Source organism: Ranitomeya variabilis, chromosome 3 (assembly GCF_051348905.1).
Source record: "Ranitomeya variabilis isolate aRanVar5 chromosome 3, aRanVar5.hap1, whole genome shotgun sequence".
Lineage (NCBI taxonomy): Eukaryota > Metazoa > Chordata > Amphibia > Anura > Dendrobatidae > Ranitomeya > Ranitomeya variabilis.
In genome coordinates, this window is record NC_135234.1 from 37,985,825 (window position 1) to 38,002,576 (window position 16,752).

Consider the following 16,752-nt stretch of genomic DNA (forward strand, 5'->3'; position numbering starts at 1 on the left):
AGCTTGCCACCTCCCTAGAGCTTGTCCTATGTTTGTTATTTAGCTGGAGTAATTTGTGATCCTCAACCACTAAGGATCATAATACAGTACATAACATAAGGCACTTAGTAAACACCGTTTTTGATCCCAAAAAGCATTAAAGCCATCCCACCAGCGCCAAGGTGTACCCAGTCTGGACAGTCCTAACCTTTAGTATTAAAACCTTACCAAGCCCATAGTTGGGCCCTGATCCTGCTCAGCCCTTATTCACACTGAGGACATTTTTGACACATGATAAGGTTTTTATACTGGAGATTAGGACCATCCCAATTGGGTAGGGATAGCTTATGCTTTCTTTTTATCAAAAACAGTGTGTACCATTTGCCATTTATATGCACTATTGTTTGTTTGTTTTTTACTTACATTAGGGTGTGTGTTCATTTTGTTTATATTTTTGGTTTTGTCTGTTTAATGGCCAGTGTGAACATAATGTCACGGGGGCACTGGGTAGACCAAGGCTGGTTACCCGGGCCCCTGCGATATCCCTCAGACTAGGGAAAACCCTGTCTGTCCCTCTCCCAGAATTTACACTAATGGTGTGCTTGTCTGGGCCACCAGGCCTGACCCTGACTCCTGTTTCAGCCCTATGCTGAAACCTCCACCCGCCACCCAGTGATTAGACCACACACCAACCTCAACAGAAAGCACAGACAGGGAAAACTAAAAACGCACCACGCCGCAGACACACAGGAAAACACTATAACGTGCACCGGGCAAAACAAATACAAATATAGGAAGGAGAAATATGACAAAGGATAATACACCACCAGATACGATATTTCTACTCCAAGACCACCACTCCAGACCGGAATCACTAGGCACGAGGCACAAGCTATAATCGGCAAAGCCCAAAGTTCAGCAGAACTATTTAAAGGCAGTGGGCGTGACCCAGCCTCCAACCCGAGTACCTGCTAAATTAACCCCGGACAACCTGGATAAAATCTAGTAGGCGCCACTGAGCGAATAGTGGACGAATGCGGAACTACCGCTGTCTGTCAGATGCCCAAGTGTGAATAGCGTCCGACATGACAGTACCCGCCTTCTACGAGGGACCCCAGGGCCCTCACGACTTATAGGACCCGGCTTGTCCGGATGGCGGCTGTGAAACATACTGACCAGCCGGTCCGCATGAATGTCCGAGGCTGGTACCCAAGACCTCTCCTCCGGCCCATAACCATGCCAGTGTACCAGGTACTGTAATGTGCGGCGCAATACACGAGAGTCAACCACCTTGGAGACTTCAAATTCCAAATTGCCATCCACCAAAACTGGAGATAGCGTCGGTGTCGCGTCCACGGAACCCACCACCTTTTTTAATAACGATCTGTGGAACACGTTGTGTATCTTATAAACCGTAGGAAGCTCCAATCGGTAGGCTACCGGGTTAATGATGGCGGCGACCCTAAATGGACCAATAAACCTTGGACCTAATTTCAGGGATGGTATTTTGAGTTGTATGTTTTTTGTGGACAACCACACCCAGTCACCCACACTCAGGTCCAGACCTGGCACCCGTCTACTGTCAGCCACACGTTTGTACCTAGCACACTCAGCAAGCGCTGTTTCACTCTCCTCCAGACAGATGACAGTTGTGCTCCTAACTGGTCCTCCTCCGGGACGCCAGCAGAGCCCCCCTGATGCAGAGTACAAAATTGAGGATGATGCCCGTAAACACAAAAGAACGGGGACTCCCCAGACGATTCCTGGCGGCAGGGGCGTAACTACAGCGGTCGCAGAGGTCGCAGCTGCGACGGGGCCCCGCAGTACTTAGGGGCCCCGGCCCGCCCATCTGTCCATCCGTCTGCCCGTCCAGCAAAGACGCAGAAAAAACAGGTAGCGCAATTGTCAAGGTCCCAATCATGAGACCCGGAGGGAGGCGCGCGTCACAGCAGGTCCCCATTTACATTAGAGGGAAGATGGATTGCATGCAGTCATGTGATCCAACCTTGTGACCAGCAGAGAGGTGTGTCTGCAGGTCCTTCAGCTGCACCAAAGGGAAGGACGGGCCGAAGGCAGCTCCTGCTGCTTGAGTGTGAGTAAAAAGCTGCAAGCTGGTGCTTCGTCCTCCTCCTTCTGCCACAGGATCCCTCTGTCCCTCTGCACACCGGATGGCCGTACAATCCGATAAACCTCTGTGATGTAATTTTCCCAGGCCACATAGCCAGGCTCAGGCGCAAAACAACCCCTGAGTACAGAGGTAGATGGTGTGCACATTACTGAACTGTCAAACCCAGCTCCTCTGTTCCACAATGCATTTAGTTTGGAGAGGAGGGGGGGGGGGGGGGGGCGCATTTACTGTGTGTATGAGGGGGGTGTTTTCTGTGGAGGGGGGTGTTTTCTGTGGAGGGGGGTGTTTTCTGTGTTAGGAGGTATTTACTGTGCGTGTGTGGGGTATTTACTGTGCGTGTGTGGGGTATTTACTGTACGTGTGGGGGGTATTTACTGTACATGTGTGGGGTATTTACTGTGCCTGTGTGGGGTATTTACTGTGCGTGTGTGGGGTATTTACTGTGCGTGTGTGGGGTATTTACTGTGCGTGTGTGGGGTATTTACTGTACGTGTGGGGGGTATTTACTGTGCGTGTGTGGGGTATTTACTGTACGTGTGTGGGGTATTTACTGTGCGTGTGTGGGGTATTTACTGTACGTGTGGGGGGTATTTACTGTACATGTGTGGGGTATTTACTGTGCGTGTGTGGGGTATTTACTGTACATGTGTGGGGTATTTACTGTGCCTGTGTGGGGTATTTACTGTGCGTGTGTGGGGTATTTACTGTGCCTGTGTGGGGTATTTACTGTGCGTGTGTGGGGTATTTACTGTGCGTGTGTGGGGTATTTACTGTGCGTGTGTGGGGTATTTACTGTACGTGTGGGGGGTATTTACTGTACATGTGTGGGGTATTTACTGTGCCTGTGTGGGGTATTTACTGTGCGTGTGTGGGGTATTTACTGTGCGTGTGTGGGGTATTTACTGTGCGTGTGTGGGGTATTTACTGTGCGTGTGTGGGGTATTTACTGTACGTGTGTGGGGTATTTACTGTACATGTGTGGGGTATTTACTGTACGTGTGGGGGGTATTTACTGTACATGTGTGGGGTATTTACTGTGCGTGTGTGGGGTATTTACTGTGCCTGTGTGGGGTATTTACTGTACGTGTGGGGGGTATTTACTGTGCGTGTGTGGGGTATTTACTGTACGTGTGGGGGGTATTTACTGTGCCTGTGTGGGGTATTTACTGTGCCTGTGTGGGGTATTTACTGTGCGTGTGGGGGGTATTTACTGTGCGTGTGTGGGGTATTTACTGTGCCTGTGTGGGGTATTTACTGTGCGTGTGTGGGGTATTTACTGTGCCTGTGTGGGGTATTTACTGTGCGTGTAGGGGGTATTTACTGTGCGTGTGTGGGGTATTTACTGTACGTGTGGGGGGTATTTACTGTACGTGTGTGGGGTATTTACTGTACGTGTGTGGGGTATTTACTGTGCGTGTGGGGTATTTACTGTGCGTGTGTGGGGTATTTACTGTGCGTGTGTGGGGTATTTACTGTGCGTGTGTGGGGTATTTACTGTGCGTGTGTGGGGTATTTACTGTACGTGTGGGGGGTATTTACTGTACGTGTGGGGGGTATTTACTGTACATGTGTGGGGTATTTACTGTGCCTGTGTGGGGTATTTACTGTGCGTGTGGGGGGTATTTACTGTGCGTGTGTGGGGTATTTACTGTGCCTGTGTGGGGTATTTACTGTGCGTGTGTGGGGTATTTACTGTGCCTGTGTGGGGTATTTACTGTGCGTGTAGGGGGTATTTACTGTGCGTGTGTGGGGTATTTACTGTACGTGTGGGGGGTATTTACTGTACGTGTGGGGGGTATTTACTGTGCGTGTGTGGGGTATTTACTGTGCGTGTGTGGGGTATTTACTGTACGTGTGTGGGGTATTTACTGTACGTGTGTGGGGTATTTACTGTACGTGTGTGGGGTATTTACTGTACGTGTGTGGGGTATTTACTGTACGTGTGTGGGGTATTTACTGTGCCTGTGTGGGGTATTTACTGTGCGTGTGGGGTATTTACTGTGCCTGTGTGGGGTATTTACTGTACGTGTGGGGTATTTACTGTGCCTGTGTGGGGTATTTACTGTGCCTGTGTGGGGTATTTACTGTACGTGTGTGGGGTATTTACTGTGCCTGTGTGGGGTATTTACTGTGCGTGTGGGGTATTTACTGTGCCTGTGTGGGGTATTTACTGTACGTGTGGGGTATTTACTGTGCCTGTGTGGGGTATTTACTGTGCGTGTGGGGTATTTACTGTGCGTGTGGGGTATTTACTGTGCCTGTGTGGGGGGTACTTACTGTAACGGGCAGAAGGAGATTTACTGTGATGGGGGTATTTAGTATAGCTGGGTGAGATTTTGTGTAATGGGTATGATTTGAGGGCACAAATTTGGAGAGCAAAGGAAGGGACAGGTGCAGACACAATATGGGGAGCAGGAGAAATTTGAAGACAATATGAGGAGGAAAGGAAGGTATGAGATGGGGGATGGGTGCAGACACAGTATGGTGAGTGGTGGTATGGGTGTGGATACAGTATGAGTAGCGAGGGGAAAAAAGTAAGAGGACACAGTATGGGAAGTGAGGGTGATGGGATGGGTGCGGACACAGTATGGGAAGTCGGAGGAATGTGTGAGGAGGCAGTATGGAAAGTGAGAAGGTAAATGTATGAGGAGGGAGGAGGAAACGTGCAAGGAGATATTATGGTGGCAAAATGTGTGTGTGGGCACAGAATAGACTGAGTAGTGTGGGGGATGTAGCATGGGGGAACAGTGTAAGGCCATAGCCAGGAGGCAATAGTATACCAAGAAGGGGGAGTGTGATAAGGGGGCACAGTATAGAGACTGGGCCCTATAGGGGTGACTGACTCAGTGTGAGAGAACAGTGTGAAGTATGGAAAGGAGGCGGCAGTGTGGAGATCATGTACCATAAGAGGGACAGTGTGGGGTCATACTTTGTGCAGGGCATATAGTGAGGGGCAATTAGTTATTCAGAGGCTCAGGGTAAGACAGATATTTTATTCAGGAGCATTATAATGACACTGCTATCTTTAAGGGCGTCGTGCGGGGATGTGCTGCACAAGACCGGAGAAGATGGAAGTCTGCAGAGACGGCTGTGGATGAGAAAACTCATGGAGTCTGGACAAGATGACGAAGAAAAGAAAGAGAACAACTCCAGAGACGACGTCACCTATAAGGTACCTGGATGTAAATATTTTTTATTATACTCACTAATTCTCATATTTTTATTTATGTTAGGGATATTAAAGGCGTTATCCACGTTTGTGATGAGTCTGCAGTCATTCTATGTGACTGCAGACTTCTGAATTCTCACAGTGCATACTGCACACTCTCTGGTGCTGGTGATTTGCATACATGCGGTCACGTGCTGACTAGACATGTGTGGCCTCACTCAATGAAAATGAATTGAGTGAGGCCAGGCACGTCTAGTCGGAATGTGGTCAGAAGTATACAAATCCGCATACTTGTGCAAAGGAGAATCCTGAATGTGTGCAGTGTGTGCGCTGTGAGAATTCAGAAGCCTGCAGCCACCTATAGTCACTGCAGACTTTCATCTCAAACCTGGACGCACCCTTTAATTATAAATGGAAGCCCTGCAGCCAATCCTAACAGCCTGAAATATACTCACTGTGAGAATTCAGCTCTGCTTGCTGGTTCCAGCAGTCATCACATGGTCGCTTTACTCATATGCGATTTTCATACTGTTGGGTGACAACGAGCTTCTCTTCCTGCTTTTCTCAGTTTTTAACTGAACATTGAATTAGGGAGAGGAGCTCCTCGGCATGTGACTAAGTGTGCAAATCGCATGTGTGCTTAGGGGGTGGGGGCGCCAAACTGAATTTTGCTCCGGGTGCCAGAAAATCTAGATACACCTCTGGCAATAGTTAACAGCCGTCGGCCAATCACAGGCTGGCAGCTGACATCAGCGTGCACGTTGCTGACGTATGACGTCACTGTACTGTCATACGCTGGAACGACGCTGCACACCTCAGCCGAATCGTGAGTGAGGACATCTCTGAAGCTCGGCCAGGTAAGGAAATTTTTATTTTTATTTTGTAAAGCCGCGGTATGGGGCACATTTTACTACTATGGGGGGTAGGGTGAAAGAGGATGCATTATACTGCTATGGGGCTGCTGCATTTTATACTCCTATGGGGCTGCTGCATTATACTATATATGACTATGGGGCGCATAATACTTTATAGGAGGACTATGAGGTGCATTTTACTACTATGAAGTACTATGGGGTGCATTATACTTTATCGAGGACTATGGGCTGTGCATTATGCTTTATGGATGACTATGGAGGTGCATTTAATTATACTACATGGATCACTATGAACTGTGCAGTATATTATAAGGAGGACTATGGGGGTGCATTATAATTCTTAAATGGATCCCCATGACTTCTATGTAAGTCCCTGATGAGTATAATGGTTTATTTTGTTTTATACATTACAGAACAATGGTACAGTACGAGGGACAAATATATACCAGAATGGGGCACCGGATAGTTACGCCACTGAGGTCAGACTATACAACATTGCAATAAAGTTATAGTGTGCGAAATGAATAGGGAAAATGTGAATTTAGGTGGAAAATATTTTGACATGGTGGGGGGGGGGGGGCCCATTTGAAAGTTCGCACCGGGGCCCATAACTTTGTAGTTACGCCACTGCCTGGCGGTGATTATTTATGGCAAACTCTGCCAAAGGAAGGAACGTCGACCACTCCTCCTGATTGTCAGAAACAAAGCAGCATAAATACAGCTCCAAATTCTGGTTCATACGCTCGGTCTGACCATTTGACTGAGGATGAAACGCCGAAGAATGCGTTAACTTGATCCCCAGCCGTGAGCAAAATGCTTTCCAAAATTTTGCCACAAACTGAGTACCTCTATCAGACACGATGTCAGACAGAACCTCGTGAAGTCTGACCACCTCCTGCACAAATACCTGAGCCAGAGTCTTCGCGTTAGGCAACGAAGGCAAGGACACAAAGTGCGACATCTTTGAGAACCGATCAACAACCACCAAGATGGCCATGTTCCCAGCTGAGGAGGGCAGGTCTGTAATAAAATCCATGGAGATCTCCGTCCATGGCCTAATTGGTACCCCTAGAGGATGTAATGTGCCAGCAGGACGGGAGCAAGGCATCTTAGCCCTAGCACACGTGGTACATGCTGATACGTACGAGACCACGTCCTGTCAGATTTTGGGCCACCAAAAGCGACGCGACACCAACTCCAAGGTACCCCTAACACCTGGATGGCCAGCCAGAACAGTATCATGATGCTCACCCAACACCTTTAGGCGAAGATGGAGAGGTACAAATGATTTGTTAATGGGAAGCTCTGGTGGTACCTCCTCCTGAGCCTCGGCAATCTCAGCCTCAACCTCTGTCGTGAGAGCCGAGACCACTACACCCTTTTGGAGGATGGGTACCGGATCTTCCCGAGGTTCTCCCCCCGGGAAACACCTGGATAAAGCATCTGCCTTAGTGTTCTTAGACCCCGGTCGGTAAGTAACAAAAAAGTTGAATCGCGTGAAAAACAACACCCAGCGAGCCTGCCTGGGGGACAGACACTTGGCTGACTCTAAATAAAGCAGATTTTTATGGTCGGTGATAACTGTAACCTGGTGGACCGACCCCTCCAAGAAGTGTCGCCATTCCTCAAAAGCCAACTTGATAGCCAACAACTCCCTGTTGCCGATATCGTAGTTACGTTCGGCGGGCGACAGCTTCTTGGAAAAGAAGGCGCATGGACGCAACTCGCCCAAGGATGAGCCTTGTGACAGCACCGCCCCCACTCCAACCTCAGATGCATCGACTTCCATGGTAAATGGTTTTGATACGTCCGGTTGCACCAGAATGGGGGCTGAAGCAAAACTGTTCTTCAGAAATTCGAATGCGCGCACAGCAGCCTCAGACCAGGCGGAGAAATTGGTTCCCTTTTTCGTCATGTCAGTAAGCGGTTTAGCAATGGTAGAAAAATCTTTGATAAACTTTCTATAATAGTTAGAAAACCCAAGGAACCGCTGAAGCGCTTTTAGGTTATCAGGCTGTTCCCAACGCAGCACCGCTTGCACCTTAGCGGCTTCCATTTTAAACCCTGAAGCAGACACAATATAACCCAAGAAAGGCAACTCCTGAACCGAAAATACCCATTTCTCAAGTTTTGCATAGAGCTTATTCTCTCTGAGTAGCTGCAACACGTTCCTCACATGCTCCAAATGAGTATCACGGTCGCATGAATAAATGAGAATGTCATCTAGGTACACAATAACGAATTTTCCCAGGACATGCGAGAACACATCATTTATGAAATGTTGAAATACTGCAGGCGCATTTGTCAACCCAAATGGTGTCACCAAATTTTCAAAATGACCCTCAGGAGTATTAAAAGCCGTCTTCCACTCATCACCTTGACGGACTCTTATGAGGTTGTACGCCCCCCTTAGGTCAAGCTCGGAGAACCACTTAGCACCAGCCACCTGGTTAAACAAGTCAGGTATCAGTGGCATAGGGTATGGATCACGAACCGTAATCTGGTTTAACTCCCTGAAATCCAGACACGGGCGTAGTCCGCCATCTTTCTTCTTAACGAAGAACCCCGCTGCCACAGGCGAGGACGAAGGCCTGATGTGCCCTTTGCTCAAACTCTCAGCAATGTAGTCTTTTAAAGCTTGCCTCTCAGGACCAGAGATGTTAAACATCCTAGCTTTCGGCAATTTGGCCCCTGGTTTAAACCTAATAGTGCAGTCATAGGGGCGATGTGGTGGCAATTCTGAGCAACCTTTCTCAGAGAACACATCTGCGAAATCCAGCAGTGACTCAGGAATGTTAGGAGTCACAGCGGACACACATGTGGCCAGGCAATTCTACTGGCAGAATCCGCTCCACTGGATTATGTCCTGAGTTTTCCAGTCAATCACCGGGTTGTGCATAGATAACCATGGAAAACCCAAAAACATTTGTGCAGGAAGATTACTGAGTACCCTACATGTAACCTGCTCAAAATGTAGGACCCCAATATGGAGTTTCACCTCAGCCACAAACTCAGTAATTTCCCCCTGTGGGAGAGGAGCAGAATTGATGGTGACCACCCGGATAGGAAGAGGCGGTTTTTCGACTGTTAACTCGGCCGTGCGCGCAAACTCCTCATCAATGAGATTAGTGGCCAAACCACTATCCACAAAAACAGTGATTGGCAGCTCTCTGCCAGTGACCATAACTTTGGCAGGAAGCATACATTGAGAGACCACAATGAAAGATATGCATAAGCTCAGATTAGCCTCTTCCACACCCTCTGAGCTTAGTAGTTTTCCACCGTTGCGCTTTTCTTAGATAACAGAGGACAAGCATTTACATAATGTCCTTTTTTACCACAGCAAAAACAGGCTCCCTGCTTCCTGAGCAAGGGGGCTCGATGATGTGACACCCCTGCGATTTGCATAGGCTCCGAGGGCTCACCTACAGCAACCTCACGTGCACCTACGCCCTCTGTTGTGAATTCTGTTTGTGGGCTCCCCCGGTGGTGTTTTATGGTATTGCCACTTATTTGCCTTCTTCTATCCTTGATCACCTGTTGACACCCATTAGGGGAGTTTCCTATTTAAGGCTGCTTGGCTGCTGGTCCGATGCCGGCCAACAATGTATCAGTAGCATTCTGTTGCATTCTCCTGCCTCAAGATCCTGTTCAGCTAAGTTGTATTTTGTTTCTAGTTAATGCTATTTTTGTCCAGCTATTTGCAATGTGACTCTCTGTAGCTGGAAGCTCTCGTGGACTGAAATTGCCACTCCAGTGGCATGAGTTGTCACTGGAGTTTTAAAGTAATTTCAGGATGGTGTTTTTGAGTAGTGTTTTGAAGTTGACCGTGAAGTGACTCTTTCCTGTACTTCTGCTATCTAGTAAGCGGACCTCACTGTGCTAAATCTGCTGTTCATCCTACGTATGTCTTTTCCTCTTGACTCACCGTCAATATCTGTGGGGGACTGCTATCTCCTTTTGGGGTTCATCTCTGGAGGTAAGGCAGGCCTGTATATTCCTCTGATAGGGGTAGTTAGATCTCCGGCTGGCGCGTGGTGTCTAGGGCATCGTAGGAAACACTCCCCGGCTACTTCCAGTGTCGTGTCAGGTTCAGGTCACGGTCACTTTAGTTCCCATCACCCGAGAGCTAGTCCGTTGTTATTTAGATTTCCCTGCCATTGGGAAAATCATAACAGTTTGGCCGGCCTCATGTGTTAAAACTATGCACTAAAGCAGGAAAGGATATGAAAAGGTTTTTTTTTTCTCTCCTTCTGTGTTTGGAAAGTGCACCTTAGTGCTTATTTGTACTCCTTGCTTAAACTGCAGTCTTCAGCCTTTTTTTTTTTTTCCTTCCTCTCCTCTTAATCTCTGAATGGCTTTGGTTACACCTGTTTGAATCATGGATCCACAGAGTTTGGTTGCAGGTCTGAATAACCTGGCTTCAAAGGTCCAGAACTTACAAGATTTTGTTATTCGTGCTCCAATGTCTGAACCTAAGATCCCTATGCCTGAATTTTTTACCGGAGACAGATCCCGTTTTTTGAATTTCAGAGAGAATTGTAAATTGTTTTTGTCTCTGAAATCTCACTCTGCTGGTGATCCTGCGCAACAGGTTAAAATTGTTATTTCTCTATTGCGGGGTGACCCACAAAGTTGGGCATTTGCATTGTCGCCAGGGGATCCTGCGTTATTAAATGTAGATGCGTTTTTTCTGGCTTTGGGGTTGCTTTATGAAGAACCTAATTTAGAGATTTTGGCTGAGAAAGCCTTGATAGCTCTTTCCCAAGGGCAAGATGAAGCTGAGATATACTGCCAGAAATTTCGTAAATGGTCGGTGCTTACTAAATGGAATGAGTGCGCTCTAGCAGCTAATTTCAGAGAAGGTCTCTCTGATGCCGTGAAGGATGTCATGGTGGGGTTCCCTGTGCCTACAGGTCTGAATGATGCCATGAAATTGGCTATCCAGATTGATCGGCGTTTACGGGAGCGCAAATCTGTGCACCATATGGCGGTATCTTCTGAGCAAAAATCTGTGCACCATATGGCGGTATCTTTTGAGCAAAAACCTGTGCACCATATGGCGGTATCTTCTGAGCAAAAACCTGTGCACCATATGGCGGTATCTTCTGAGCAAAAACCTGTGCATCATTTGGCGGTGACCTCTGAAAAGGCACCAGAGCATATGCAATGCGATAGTGTATTGTCTAGAGGCGAACGACAGAATTACAGGCGCAAAAATGGGTTGTGCTTCTATTGTGGAGATCCAGCTCATGTTATATCAGCATGCTCTAAACGCATAAAGAAGGTTGATAAAAAGGTTGATAAATCTTTTTCTATGGGTACCTTGCAGTCTAAATTCCTTTTGTCCGTGACATTGATTTGTACTTTATCATCTGTTACTGTGGATGCTTATGTGGATTCTGGCGCCGCTCTGAGTCTCATGGATTGGTCCTTTGCCAAGCGTTGTGGGTTTGATTTAGAGCCTCTGGAGGTTTCTATTCCCTTAAAGGGTATTGATTCTACACCTTTGGCTAGCAATAAACCACAATATTGGACACAAGTGACTATGCATCTTTCCCCAGACCATCAGGAGATTATTCGTTTCCTTGTGTTATATAATCTACATGACGTATTAGTACTTGGATTACCATGGTTACAAATTCATAATCCAGTCTTGGACTGGAGATCAATGTCTGTGCTGAGCTGGGGATGTCGGGGGATTCATGGGGATGCACCTTTGGTTCCCATTTCTTCATCTACTCCCTCTGAGATCCCAGCATTTCTGTCAGATTTTTATGATGTCTTTCAGGAGCCTAAAACTGATTCTCTCCCCCCTCACAGAGAGTGTGACTGCGCTATTGAGTTGATTCCCGGTAGTAAATTTCCTAAGGGTCGCTTGTTTAATTTGTCTGTACCTGAACATACTGCTATGCGGGAGTATATCAGAGAATCTTTGGAAAAGGGTCATATTCGCCCCTCTTTGTCTCCATTGGGGGCAGGGTTTTTCTTTGTGGGTAAAAAGGATGGTTCATTGAGACCTTGTATCGACTATCGACTTCTGAATAAGATTACAGTTAAATACCAGTACCCGTTACCTTTACTGACTGATCTTTTTGCTCGCATAAAGGGGGCGAAGTGGTTCACTAAGATCGATCTACGTGGTGCGTATAATTTGGTGCGGATTAAGCAGGGGGATGAGTGGAAGACCGCATTTAATACGCCTGAAGGCCATTTTGAGTATTTGGTAATGCCTTTCGGTCTCGCGAATGCCCCTTCCGTTTTTCAGTCCTTTATGCACGATATTTTCCGTGAATATCTGGATAAATTTATGATTGTGTATTTGGATGATATTTTGATTTTTTCGGAGGACTGGGAATCTCATGTTCAACAGGTCAGGAGAGTTTTTCAGGTTTTACGAGCTAATTCTCTATTTGTGAAGGGCTCAAAGTGTATTTTTGGGGTTCAGAGAATTTCCTTTCTGGGATATATTTTTTCCCCTTCATCTATGGAGATGGACCCTGTTAAGGTTCAGGCTATTTGTGATTGGATACAACCTACTTCTCTAAAGAGTCTTCAGAAATTCTTGGGATTTGCTAATTTCTATCGCCGATTCATAGCGGGTTTTTCTGCCATTGCTAAACCTTTGACTGATTTGACCAAGAAGGGTGCTGATGTTGCTAATTGGTCCTCTGCGGCTGTGGAGGCCTTTCGGGAGCTTAAGCGCCGCTTTTCTTCTGCTCCTGTGTTGCGCCAGCCTGATGTTTCGCTCCCGTTCCAGGTTGAAGTAGATGCTTCCGAGATCGGAGCAGGTGCAGTTTTGTTGCAGAAAGGTCCTGACTGCTCAGTGATGAGACCATGTGCGTTTTTCTCTCGAAAGTTTTCGCCCGCTGAGCAAAATTATGATGTTGGAAATCGGGAGCTCTTGGCCATGAAGTGGGCATTTGAGGAGTGGCGTCATTGGCTTGAGGGTGCTAGACACCAGGTGGTGGTCTTGACTGACCACAAAAATCTAATTTATCTTGAGTCAGCCAGGCGTCTGAATCCTAGACAGGCGCGCTGGTCGTTGTTTTTCTCTCGATTTAACTTTGTGGTCTCATATCTGCCTGGGTCTAAGAATGTGAGGGCGGATGCCCTCTCTAGGAGTTTTGAGCCTGACTCGCCTGGTGATTCCGAACCTACTGGCATCCTGAAGGATGGGGTGATATTGTCAGCTGTCTCCCCAGACCTGCGGCGCTCTTTGCAGGAGTTTCAGGTGGATAGGCCTGATCGCTGTCCGCCTGGTAGACAGTTTGTCCCTGATGACTGGACCAGTAGAGTTATTTCGGAGGTTCACTCTTCCGCGTTGGCAGGTCATCCTGGAATTTTTGGCACCAGGGATCTGGTGTCTAGGTCCTTCTGGTGGCCTTCTTTGTCTCGAGATGTACGTATTTTTGTGCAGTCTTGTGATGTTTGTGCTTGGGCTAAGCCCTGCTGTTCCCGGGCCAGCGGGTTGTTGTTGCCCTTGCCTATTCCTAAGAGGCCTTGGACGCACATCTCTATGGACTTTATTTCTGACCTTCCTGTTTCTCGTAGGATGTCCGTTATCTGGGTGGTGTGTGACCGTTTTTCCAAGATGGTTCACTTGGTACCTTTGCCCAAATTGCCCTCCTCCTCTGAGCTGGTCCCTCTATTTTTTCAGAATGTTGTGCGTTTGCATGGTATTCCTGAGAATATAGTGTCTGACAGGGGTACTCAGTTTGTGTCTAGATTTTGGCGGGCGTTCTGTGCCAGGATGGGCATCGACTTGTCTTTTTCGTCTGCATTCCATCCTCAGACTAATGGCCAGACTGAGCGTACTAATCAGACCTTGGAGACTTACTTGAGGTGTTTTGTGTCCGCTGATCAGGACGATTGGCTTGATTTTTTGCCATTGGCAGAGTTTGCCCTTAACAATCGGGCTAGTTCTGCCACTTTGGTTTCTCCATTTTTTTGTAATTCAGGGTTTCACCCTCGCTTTTCGTCCGGTCAATTGGAGTCTTCGGATTGTCCTGGAGTAGATGCTGTGGTTGATAGAATGCATCAGATTTGGGGACAGGTTGTGGACAATCTGAAGTTGTCCCAGGAGAAGACTCAACAGTTCACTAATCGTCATCGGCGTGTCGGTCCTCGTCTTTGTGTTGGGGACCTGGTTTGGTTGTCTTCTCGATTTGTTCCTATGAAGGTCTCGTCTCCTAAGTTTAAGCCTCGGTTTATCGGCCCTTATAGGATTCTGGAGGTTCTCAATCCTGTGTCCTTTCGTTTGGACCTCCCAGCATCTTTTACTATTCATAATGTTTTTCATCGGTCATTATTGCGGAGGTATGAGATGCCGGTTGTTCCGTCTGCTGATCCTCCTGCTCCTGTGCTGGTTGAGGGTGAGTTGGAGTATGTGGTGGAAAAGATCTTGGACTCCCGTGTTTCCAGACGGAAACTTCAATATCTGGTTAAGTGGAAAGGCTATGGTCAGGAGGATAATTCTTGGGTGACAGCATCTGATGTTCATGCTCCTGATTTGGTTCGTGCATTCCATAGTGCTCATCCAGATCGCCCTGGTGGTTCTGGTGAGGGTTCGGTGCCCCCTCCTTAAGGGGGGGGTACTGTTGTGAATTCTGTTTGTGGGCTCCCCCGGTGGTGTTTTATGGTATTGCCACTTATTTGCCTTCTTCTATCCTTGATCACCTGTTGACACCCATTAGGGGAGTTTCCTATTTAAGGCTGCTTGGCTGCTGGTCCGATGCCGGCCAACAATGTATCAGTAGCATTCTGTTGCATTCTCCTGCCTCAAGATCCTGTTCAGCTAAGTTGTATTTTGTTTCTAGTTAATGCTATTTTTGTCCAGCTATTTGCAATGTGACTCTCTGTAGCTGGAAGCTCTCGTGGACTGAAATTGCCACTCCAGTGGCATGAGTTGTCACTGGAGTTTTAAAGTAATTTCAGGATGGTGTTTTTGAGTAGTGTTTTGAAGTTGACCGTGAAGTGACTCTTTCCTGTACTTCTGCTATCTAGTAAGCGGACCTCACTGTGCTAAATCTGCTGTTCATCCTACGTATGTCTTTTCCTCTTGACTCACCGTCAATATCTGTGGGGGACTGCTATCTCCTTTTGGGGTTCATCTCTGGAGGTAAGGCAGGCCTGTATATTCCTCTGATAGGGGTAGTTAGATCTCCGGCTGGCGCGTGGTGTCTAGGGCATCGTAGGAAACACTCCCCGGCTACTTCCAGTGTCGTGTCAGGTTCAGGTCACGGTCACTTTAGTTCCCATCACCCGAGAGCTAGTCCGTTGTTATTTAGATTTCCCTGCCATTGGGAAAATCATAACAGCCCTCCCCCATAGGCGGCGTCTCTTGCACCCCCTGACGCAAACGGCGATCAATGCGGACAACAAGACTCACAGCTGACTCTAGAGAAGCAGGAGTCTCATACATCAGGAGGGCTTGTTTAACCCTTCTCGAAACCCCATGAACAAACTGACTCCGCAGCGCGGGGTCATTCCATTGTGTGTCCACCGCCCAGTGGCGAAATTCAGAACTGTAATCCTCTGCCATTCACTCCCCTTGGCGGAGAGCGCGAATTTTAGATTCTGCTAGAGCCATTCTGTCAGGATCATCATAAATGAGCCCAAGAGCAGAAAAAAAACTCTCCACTGAGTTAAATGCAGCTGAATCAGATGGTAAAGAAAATGCCCAAGCTTGGGGGTCTCCGTTCAGTAAGGACAATACCAGACCCACACGCTGAGCCTCATTACCTGAGGAAATCGGGCGCATACAAAAATATAATTTGCAAGCTTCACGAAAAACAACAAATTTACTGCGTTCCCCAGCAAACCTCTCAGGTAAAGGGATCTTTGGCTCTGCAACTCTACCTGCAGTTTCAGCTTGCACATTAGATACTACTAGACTCTGTTGCTGAACCGCCCCCTTCAACTCAGTGACCTGTAAGGACAGCGCCTCCAACTGGCGGGTTATGGAAGTCATGGGATCCATGGAATACAAAATTTTGGGGCCGATTATAATGTCACGGGGGTACTGGGTAGACTAAGGCTGGTTACCCGGGCCCCTGCGATATCCCTCAGACTAGGGAAAACCCTGTCTGTCCCTCTCCCAGAATTTACACTAATGGTGTGCTTGTCTGGGCCACCAGGCCTGACCCTGACTCCTGTTTCAGTCCTAAGCTGAAACCTCCACCCGCCACCCAGTGATTAGACCACACACCAACCTCAACAGAAAGCACAGACAGGGAAAACTAAAAACGCACCACGCCGCAAACACACAGGAAAACACTATAACGTGCACCGGGCAAAACAAATACAAATATAGGAAGGAGAAATATGACAAAGGATAATACACCACCAGATACGATATTTCTACTCCAAGACCACCACTCCAGACCGGAATCACTAGGCACGAGGCACAAGCTATAATCGGCGACGCCCAAAGTCCAGCAGAACTATTTAAAGGCAGTGGGCGTGACCCAGCCTCCAACCCGAGTACCTGCTAAATTAACCCCGGACAACCTGGATAAAATCTAGTAGGCGCCACTGAGCGTATAGTGGACGAACGCGGAATTACCGCTGTCTGTCGGACGCCCAAGTGTGAATAGCGT

The 16,752-nt window shown here is 47.7% G+C and overlaps 1 protein-coding gene across 3 annotated transcripts in view; it reads left to right on the forward strand.

Annotated features, from left to right (window-relative positions):
- The first annotated feature begins 1,979 nt into the window (after window positions 1-1,979).
- The window catches only part of LOC143817926 (uncharacterized), a 30,152-nt gene continuing 15,379 nt past the window's right edge, over window positions 1,980-16,752 (forward strand). For 2 of the 3 annotated variants that reach the window (XR_013224210.1, XM_077299396.1), the window contains exons 1-2: window positions 1,980-2,071; window positions 5,138-5,279. Coding sequence is in view for 2 of the 3 variants with exons in the window: in XM_077299396.1 (XP_077155511.1) it covers window positions 5,202-5,279 (78 nt within the window). In the remaining variant the exon portion in view is untranslated. Of the gene's footprint in view, window positions 2,072-5,064; window positions 5,280-16,752 lie in introns of those variants that run through there. The other variant, XM_077299395.1, reaches the window with a different exon arrangement.